Genomic DNA, 10,172 nt, shown 5'->3' with positions numbered 1-10,172 from the left:
ACTACAACAGCTGCAGTACTTGTAGTATTCTGCTGCAGTACTTGTAGTATTCTGCTGCAGTACTTGTAGTATTCTGCTGCAGTAGTCCGCACAGTTAGCTGTCGTTAGCTCGCAGAGCTCTGTTCACCTCCGTACAGCAGCTAGCTGTTGATGCTAACGGACCTGGGCCCTTAGCTTGTTAGCTTGAGTTTTGCAGGTGATTTCTAGGGGGCACAATGCTTCAAATGTCAGGCCCCTGAATTGTACACCCCCTTCCACGTTATCTTACTCGGTTATGAGCTCAGTAGGTGTAGAAGTAGTAGAAACAAATGACGCTTAAGCTGCCTGGCTAGCAGCTAGCAGATAGCAGATAGCAGCTAGCAGCTAGCGGATAGCAGCTAGCAGCTAGCAGATAGCAGATAGCAGCTAGCAGCTAGCAGATAGAAGATAGCAGCTAGCAGCTAGCAGCTAGCAGATAGCAGATAGCAGCTAGCAGCAGCTTCACTGAGCAGAAACTAAACTATTTGTATTTCGCCCTTCTCTGAAAATGTAGATTTAGCTTTCATTTTGAAGCTACTCACAGTTAACAGCTAACAGCTTAGCACAGTCCTACCAACAGCTAAACCTCTTTTCCGGGAATAAAATTACGTTAGAAAATAAATACCCCCTAAAAATGTAGCTGGGGGTCCGCCCAGGGTCACGTGTATTTTTGGCGAGCTAACAGCTCGCTAGCTGCTTAGTGGGGCGAGTGGTTAGCGGTTAGCGGTGGCGCGGGGCTAGGTGCGGGCAGAGCGGGGGTGCGATGGAGTACCACTCCGGTGGCAGCCTGCCCCTGCTGGGGAGACCGCGGTACTGCCCCGGCGCCAACGCTAACGGAGGCTACCTGTGTGAGACGGGACACTGCTGCGGAGAGACCGGCTGCTGCACCTACTACTACGAACTCTGGTGTAAGTTATATTTATTTGCCGCTGACATACTCAGATTATTGTACTAAGTATCTGACAACATTATGGAAAGGATCCCTACAGAGATAGAGCTTTTAGTTAAAGAGTAAGATCCTTTTAGTTTAACATGAAACAGCCCCAAAATCACCGTCACCAAACTCCACCAGACTCCATGTAAATAATCAGGACTTTTAGCGTGTATAGAGGCAGCATATCTCCACCAGACTCCATGTAAATAATCAGGACTTTTAGCGTGTATAGAGGCAGCATATCTCCACCAGACTCCATGTAAATAATCAGGACTTTTAGCATGTATAGAGCCAGCATATCTCCACATGTAAATGGGTGAATTAAGTGGTTTTTTTCAACCTGTAGCGGTGATTGTCGGAACAGTGGAAATATGAACCAAGACGGCTTTTGGTAGTTCTATTTAGTTTCTGTCCACTTTGAATGAACTGTGTTTTATGATGCTAAAAGTGCTGATTATTTACATGGAGTCTGGTGGGAGATTGGTGATGGTGATTTCAGGGCTTTCAAATCTTTCAATTTCAAAGATATGTTTTTCCTATCAGTCACAAAAGACTTGGGAAAATAGGGTTCAGGTTGAAAAAACCCAACAACAACTCACCCTGTAAGTGAAGTGCTTGAGTAAGTGTGCTTAGTACCTCTGTGTGTGCAGGGTTCTGGTTGCTGTGGACCGTCCTGATCCTGTTCAGCTGCTGCTGTGCGTACCGACACCGACGGGCCAAGCAGAGAGTCCAGCAGCAGCAGAGACAGAGAGAGATCAGCCTGCTGGCCTACCACGGAGCCAACTCATACCCCTCCTCCATGCTGGACCTCAGTAAGACACCGCCTGTCTGTCTGTCTGTATGAGTGTGTGTCTGTCTGTCTGTATGAGTGGCCAGTGTTTAACCAGAGGGGCACATAGAAAAATGGCAACAAATGATATTTAAAGATTATAAAACTTTATTTTACTTTAAAATCATATAAACATTTATTTTGTACAAGAATGAGTGCAGGTGCCATAAAAAATTAAAAATGTCTACATGCATAGCAATATGTAGAGTCCATCATGACAGAATACTCGAGCCATGGATTGGCCTGAAGCTCGGTCTTCTGTCCCCCATCAAAAATGGTTGGGAATATATTCAAGTTGGGCTGTACTGGTACATCATTCTTGGACTTGCTGCTATCTGTAGAAAGATGGACAGTAAACATAGGGCACAACTATAAAATGTCTTTACTTACAGTGGTATGCATGAGTTTAGACACCCATGCTAAAGTTGAAAGAGGAATAAAAACAAAAAAAAATCTTTTGGAAATTGATCTTAATGCCTTAATTTAAAAAAAAAAAGAGGAAAAATCAATCCTTTAAGGACACCAGTTTTCTTTGTGAATGATTAATGACGTACATAAATAAATGTTCTTCCTTAAAATACAGGGGGGCATTAGTTAGTCCACCCCTGAGTCCATGAAAAGCGCTATATAAATTCAATTTATTATTATTATTATTATTATTATTATGTTAAATTCCCATAGAGGCAGGCAGACTTTTATTTTGGAAGGCCAGTTATTTCATGGATCCAGGATACTATGCATCCTGATGGTGAAGGGTATGTGATGATGTGTGGGGGGTATGGCCAAAGGATCCATGAAATAACTGACCTTTCAAAATAAAAGTCTGCCTGCCTCTATGGGAATTTAACATAGGGCTGGACTGACTTATGCCCTCTGTATTTTAAGGAAGAACATTTATTTATTTACGATACATTATTCATTCACAAAGAAAACTGGTATCCTTAAAGGTTGGACTTTTTCTCATTTTTTTAACTAAGGCATTAAGCTCAAATTTCCAAACGATGATTTTTTAATTCCTCTTTTGAGTCAACTTTAGCATGGGTTTCTAAACCCATGCATACCACTGTATGCATGTATATCTGCATGTATTTCAAAATGTAGGCCAAGTACTTACTTAAAAAAAAAGAAACCGAGCCACATTGACACAAAAAAAAGAGTTTACAGCAGAAAGCACCATTTTAAGGACACACAGTAGGCCTATGATTAAATTAGTAAGAACCTTCTTCATCACAGACCTGATGGTGCAGTACTTGATCCACATGGATCCACTTGCTGTCCCCTCTGGCTGTTCCTCTCTCTCTGTCCCTGTAGGTTTTCTTCTTCCTCACCCTCCTCTTCATCCTCCTCACCCTCTGGAATCTCCCTCTCTATGTCAGAGCCCTCCCTTTCATCCCATGCCCTCTCTCCATCCTCCAGCGACTCCTCTGGCTCTCCCTCTTCCTGCTCCTCAACACCTTCATTTGTTTCTCTCACTTTTTTTGTTTACTGGGGCAAAATAAAAAGACGCTATGTCCCTTCCTCGTTTCATGAGAACTTTTAGAAGAAGAAAAACCGTAGGGGCATGCATTACATTTCGTTGCCTAACCATCCCTCCCTACTTAACACGGGCAGATAACCTGTTGATTACTTTACTCAAAATCGGCAAATCTGGGAACTCCTTCAAGACTGTTGGAAAACCATTTCAGGTGACTACCTCTTGAAGCTCATCAAGAGAATGCCAAGAGTGTGCAAAGCAGTAATCAGAGCAAAGGGTGGCTACTTTGAAGAAACTAGAATATAAGACATGTTTTCAGTTACTACACACTTTTTTGTTAAGTACAGTACAGGCCAAAAGTTTGGACACACCTTCTCATTCAATGTGTTTCTTTATTTTCATGACTATTTACATTGTAGATTCTCACTGAAGGCATCAGAACTATGAATGAACACATATGGAATTATGTACTTAACAAAAAAGTGTGAAATAACTGAAAACATGTCTTATATTTTAGATTCTTCAAAGTAGCCACCCTTTGCTTTTTTTTGATAACTCTGCAAACCCTTGGTGTTCTCTCAATGAGCTTCATGAGGTAGTCACCTGAAATGGTTTTACCTTCACAGGTGTGCTTTGTCAGGGTTCATTAGTGGAATTTGTTCCCTTATTAATAAAAAAAGCAAAGGGTGGCTACTTTGAAGAATCTAAAATATAAGACATGTTTTCAGTTATTTCACACCTTTTTGTTAAGTACATAATTCCATATGTGTTCATTCATAGTTTTGATGCCTTCAGTGAGAATCTACAATGTAAATAGTCATGAAAATAAAGACACACATTGAATGAGAAGGTGTGTCCAAACTTTTGGCCTGTACTGTATATATATATATATATATATATATATTTTTACTATCATGAAGGCATTGGGGCTGTCAGTTTACCTTCTATGTTGCGTCTTCAAAAGTGACACTGAATTTGAAACAGCACATTGTAATTTCTGCATCTATTATCAAAGTATTTGTTAGTAATACAGTGGAAATTAGTAGAAATGTGAATATTTGGTTAGCATGTTGATTTACGGTGTGTGCCCCTAAGTTTTCCGGTTGCACCCCTCAAATCTTTACCTGGGGGCCACTGTGCTCCTTGAAAAAAGTTAGTCTGGAGCCCTGAACTTCTTCGCTCAAACCCTCTTCTGTTTTCAGGTTTCCTGGCGTCTCTGAAGCTGCCGTCCTATGAGGAGGTGGCAGCCCAACCCTCCACCCCTCCTCCTCCCTACAGCTCTGTGTTCACCTCCCCACGTTACCCGCAGCCCCCCCGCGCCGCTGACCCCCACCTGCTCACGCAGCACGACCCGCTGCTGCACCGGCCAATCAGCACGGGCCCCTCCTCGCTCAGCTCCGACAACAGGTAACACTGCTGCTAGCGCTGCTGCAGCTACTCGCACCGCACGCCACGGGGAAACAAGCAGCAGTACTCAAACATGTGGATATAATATTAGCAGTTCAGTAAATACTGACGACAGCTAAAGACACAGGGTAACATAAGCTTACCGGCTTGTTGCATGCAGCTTAAGACACAGGGTAACGTTAGCTTACCGGCTTGTTGCATGCAGCTTAAGACACAGGGGTAACGTTAGCTTACCGGCTTGTTGCATGCAGCGAACACGGCAGGGTAACGTTTACCGCCGGGCAGCCTGTAGCGCAAGACACAGGGTAACGTTAGCTTACCGGCTTGTTGCATGCAGCTTAAGACACAGTGTAACGTTAGCTTACCGGCTTGTTGCATGCAGCTTAAGACACAGGGTAACGTAAGCTTACCTGCTGGTAGCATGCAGCTAAAGACACAGGGTAACGTAAGATTACTGGCTGGTAGCATGCAGCTAAAGACACAGGGTAACGTTAGCTTACCGGTTGGTTGCATGCAGCTAAAGACACAGGGTAACGTAAGCCTACTGGCTGGTAGCATGCAGCTAAAGACACAGGGTAACGTAAGCTTACTGGCTGGTAGCATGCAGCTAAAGGCAGAGGGTAGTGTCAGCTTACTGGCTGGTAGCATGCAGCTAAAGACACAGGGTAACATTAGCTTACCGGCTGGTTGCATGCAGCTAAAGACACAGGGTAACGTAAGCTTACTGGCTGGTAGCATGCAGCTAAAGACACAGGGTAACGTTAGCTTACCGGCTGGTTGCATGCAGCTAAAGACACAGGGTAACGTAAGCTTACTGGCTGGTAGCATGCAGCTAAAGACACAGGGTAACGTTAGCTTACCGGCTGGTTGCATGCAGCTAAAGACACAGGGTAACATAAGCTTACCGGCTGGTAGCATGCAGCTAAAGACACAGGGTAATGTAAGCTTACTGGCTGGTAGCATGCAGCTAAAGACACAGGGTAACGTAAGCTTACCGGCTGGTAGCATGCAGCTAAAGACACAGGGTAACGTAAGCTTACCGGCTGGTAGCATGCAGCTAAAGACACAGGGTAACGTTAGCTTACCGGCTGGTAGCATGCAGCTAAAGACACAGGGTAACATAAGCTTACCGGCCGGTAGCATGCAGCTAAAGACACAGGGTAACATAAGCTTACCGGCTGGTAGCATGCAGCTAAAGACACAGGGTAACGTAAGCTTACCGGCTGGTAGCATGCAGCTAAAGACACAGGGTAACGTAGCTTACCGGCTGGTAGCATGCAGCTAAAGACACAGGGTAGCCAGCAGCTTGACTTTTCAAGACACCATGGCCAAAATGTCTAAATCAAAAATTTTATTATGAATTCAGAGAGTTATGATACCCATAGTACCGGTATATTGAAAATGAATTTACTTAAATCAATGACAGCAAATTCCTTTGAAATGATCTGAACACTTTGATGTGTATTGTTTTGGTTGTAGGATGAAATGCACTACACAACACAACACTGAGCACAGTAATCGTTTTCTCATGGTTTCATGAATTTTAGATGAATAATGTGTGTGTGATTCACCCCTGTAGCTCCAGTTGTTCCTGTGACTCCTGCTGCCCCTCCTCTCCGTGTAGCTCCTCCCTTTCGGCACCCGTCACGTATGAGACCGACACGAGCCACGCCACCACGCCTGGCGAGGCCACGCCCCTCACTTTCGATGTCACTTTGGAAACCATCTCCGCCGCTGCAACCTGTTTGGAGGTAAATGAAACACGATTTGTTTCTGAGAGGATGGTTGGCGCAGTGGCCGTTGACATCGTTGATGAAGACGCTAATGGAGCACAGGAACCCGATTCCACTGATTCATCGGTTCCCAACCAGGCTGTTACCGTGGCGGTTGTTACCAGGGCGGCCTCCCCTCAGCCTCTGCCCTCTCCCGGGACAGAGGTGGCTCTTTCTGTTCTAACTACATCTCCCATGAAGCAACAGCTCGACCTAGCACCGTGTACCCCACTTGTCAGCCCAATTACACTCCCTAGTCCAAGTGTTGTTGACACAACACTCCCCTCCATCCAGATAACAAGCATTGAGGGTCCAGCTGAGGGCCCCGAAACTACCCCTGCCCCAAAAATCACCTCAATGTCAGGCCCTCCTACCCCAACAGCTTGCACTTCTGACAGCCCTACAGAAACCCAAACCCTCGATCTAACAAGAACTTTTGATACCACTACCCTTTCTAGTAGCCCAACCTCAATACTGTCCCCAGACGATAGAAGAACTTTGACCCTGATAACAAGCTCTGCTGGTCTCCCAACCTCAGACCCAAATCCTAGCCTTGTGCCGATCCCGGGACCTTCAAACATTACCCAAGTTCCTTCCCCAGTACCTTCAAACTTTACCCAAGTTCCTTCCCAAGTACCTTCAAACTTTACCCAGGTTCCTTCCCCAGTATCATCAAACTTTACCCAAGTTCCTTCCCCAGTACCTTCAAACATTACCCAGGTTCCTTCCCCTGTACCTTCAAACATTACCCAGGTTCCTTCCCCTGTACCTTCAAACTTTACCCAAGTTCCTTCCCCAGTACCTTCAAACTTTACCCAAGTTCCTTCCCCAGTACCTTCAAACTTTACCCAAGGTCCAGATCCAATACTTACAAACCTTACCCAAGCTCCTGCTCCAGTACCTTCAAGTCTTATCCAAGTACCAAAACAACTACCTTCAAACATTACCCAAGTTCCAGACCCAGTTCTTTCAAACATTTACCAAGTTACAGACCCAATTCTAACTCCCTTTACCCAAACTCTAGACCTAGTACCTACAAACCTTACCCTCGTGCCAAACCTACGACCTAAAATAGTCCTAGACTGTGAAACTAATACCATTGTAACACCTGCACATTCAAACCTTATCCTTGCTACAGATGCACCTACGTTAGCCCATTGCCTGGTCCCTCCCAGCCCAACATCAAGCTTGCCCCAACACCCAGGGTCTGTTGCCGTTCTGGTATCTTGTCTCGATCCAGCTGCAGTACCAGCTGATTCAGGTCCTTCTCTGGTCCTGTCTCAATCGTCAGAGTCAGTGGGCTCTAGATCAGGTCCACTGTCTACTCCTGCCCCAGTGCTCACTTTCCCAACACAGGCATCCTCTTCTTCTCCTTCCTCCTGCCCAGCCATAACCATAGACTCTGAATCTTCTTACACTTCCCCTGTGGCCTTGACCCCATCCCTTCCTTCTCCTTCTTCCCTCCCCACCTTTCCAGCCCTGTCTTCTGCTACTTCCCTCCCGGCCCCAGCTTTACTCCTTGACCCCCTCAGTGCTCTGCACCAGTCCAACAAAGGTGGATCCTCCTCCGGCCATGCTTCCTCCCTCTCCCCCTCGCCTCGTGCTACTCAGTCCCCTCCGAAACAAACTCTCTTTTCCCCCTGCGTGGACATCTTTGAACCGGGACCTCCGTGCTGGGAGGAAGGAGAGGAGGACCAGGAGAAGGAGGAGGACAATGATGATGATGAAGATGAGGACATGGGAGCAGATGAGAGCCAGTATAGACACCGGCGGCTTACCGGTGACTCTGGCATCGAGGTGTGCAGGTGTCGGGTGGAGGAGGAGGAGGATGAGGAGGAGGAAGAGGAAGAGGAGGAGAGGGAAAGGAAGGAGGATGGCCGGAGAGGAGGAGGAGGAGGAGGAGGAGGAGGAGGGGAGAGGGATACAAAAGGAGGTGGAAACACTGATCTCCATGACAGCGTGGACTGCCCTGCCAGAGGTCAGGTGACCACAGGGGAAGGACTTATACTGTGTAACTCCACGCCAACGCCAACGCCAACGTCAACGTCCGAGGACAGTTGCAAAATCGTCATTGTCATGGAGACCGTGTGATTGACGGAATTAGTCAATAATTCGTCACCCAGACAAGGGATAAATGTTAATAATGGCGTCCACCTCTTGAAACGTTTTTTTTTTTTTTTAGATTGGTCTGTAACCGCAGAGGTTTTGAACACAAACCTAATTGTGGATCAGTTACGTCACGTTAATAACGTTGTCGGACCAGCATAGGTGTTAGGTGAAAGTTAGGAAGAGATTCTACACGAAGCGTTAGATCATTACATCGTGGTTTCCTCAGCTGTTAGTTTGGGATTTTTAGTCAGATGTGGTTCGGGAAGATTCTGCATGGCGAGTGGAGAGGCATTTACTCAGATTGCATCCAGAGTGGATACAGTTTTAACAACAACCACGAGACAAAACTGGTGTCAGCTGTTTGTAAAATGTCAAGAAAAACCTGGTCCCTATATTGAACCTTGGTCCCCATTTTGAACCTAACAGAAGTTTTACAGTTCACACAAAGATCATTTAGCAATCCGCCATTACGTAACTGTGGAGAGTTGTTTAAGAAGTAGTGGCTATGAACTAAAAGCTCAGACTGATCTCATAAAGTGGCGTATGTATGACACGCCAATTCATATGCCATTATTGGCGTGTTATCAAGACGCATGCTGGCTTTTTAGCGTGTTTATCAACTCCGTTTGGCCCCCATCGACTTACATTACCTCGCGATTGCGTGTGAATTGACGCCGTAGGGAGTAGTATGAAAAGGTGAATGTTAGGAAACAACTGAGAGACAGACAGGCTGTTATAAAGACCTGAGAGACAGAGACAGGCTGTTATAAAGACCTGAGAGACAGAGACAGGCTGTTATAAAGACCTGAGAGACAGACACAGGCTGTGTGCGTACAGATGAAGTCATGATATCATGTTGGAAAGCTAGCTGAAGCAGCTTGTTGTGACGTGTCTGTAGAGCCATTCAGTAATGTTTTCACTAAGAGTTAACAGTCTAATGAAGAGAAATTTGTTAGCGGAGGTTAAGGTGACACTGCCCGGTACTCCCATATGGAGATTTAGTGTTTTTAATCACTTTGCCAGGCATCACGGACACACACAAATGTGTTGAATTAATTTCCATTTACATTGAAACAATGACCATGATCTTTTAAAGGGGCACTCCACGAATTCTACACACATAAGTAAATTTTTTTAACCCAAAGCGTGTGTTACCAACAGGTGCATTTACCAAGCAGGAAGGGGCTAATGAAATATGCTATTTAAGTGGCATTATGGGTAAGCGTGGGCTCCAGTGTTTTTGGAGGATGAACGATACTAGAAACTAAAACCTCGGCTTCTGCTCAGCTTGTATATTGACCGTTTTTGTTAAAATCTGTCTCTTGCAAGTCAGCTAACTTGGTAGTGCAATACAGATTTTTTGGAGTGCTCCTTAAACCAGCATTATTTAGATACCCGCACAGCTAATGTGGGGCTTATGTCATGTGGGAGTTACGTTACTTATCAGTTACTGACTTGTAAAGAGAGCTCACATCAACATCTGAGTCGTAATTTACACCTGGGAGAAATCTCTGAAATCCAGCTTTGCGCTTAATAATGCAGAAGTTCCCGAAAAAGCAAACAAATACTGATGCCTCGCATCAACTAAAAGCATAGTTTAAACACTAATCTAATGCATATAACACAATA

At 45.2% G+C, this 10,172-nt stretch overlaps 1 protein-coding gene across 2 annotated transcripts in view; it reads left to right on the top strand.

Moving 5' to 3' along the window:
• Positions 1-8,934, top strand: part of LOC120572750 (mucin-2-like) — a 14,796-nt gene extending 5,862 nt beyond the window's left edge. For both annotated transcript variants that reach the window (XM_039822166.1, XM_039822165.1), the window contains exons 2-5: positions 1-926; positions 1,603-1,764; positions 4,458-4,662; positions 6,242-8,934. The exon at positions 1-926 is cut by the window's left edge and continues 50 nt beyond it. In XM_039822166.1, the coding sequence (XP_039678100.1) occupies positions 782-926; positions 1,603-1,764; positions 4,458-4,662; positions 6,242-8,525 (2,796 nt within the window). In that variant the 5' untranslated portion in view covers positions 1-781 and the 3' untranslated portion in view covers positions 8,526-8,934. The remainder of the gene's footprint in view (positions 927-1,602; positions 1,765-4,457; positions 4,663-6,241) is intronic.
• Positions 8,935-10,172: the final 1,238 nt, after the last annotated feature.

This window comes from Perca fluviatilis, chromosome 14 (assembly GCF_010015445.1).
Source record: "Perca fluviatilis chromosome 14, GENO_Pfluv_1.0, whole genome shotgun sequence".
NCBI lineage: Eukaryota > Metazoa > Chordata > Actinopteri > Perciformes > Percidae > Perca > Perca fluviatilis.
Note: the sequence above shows the minus strand (reverse complement) of the source record. Positions and strands in the feature narration are given on the sequence as shown.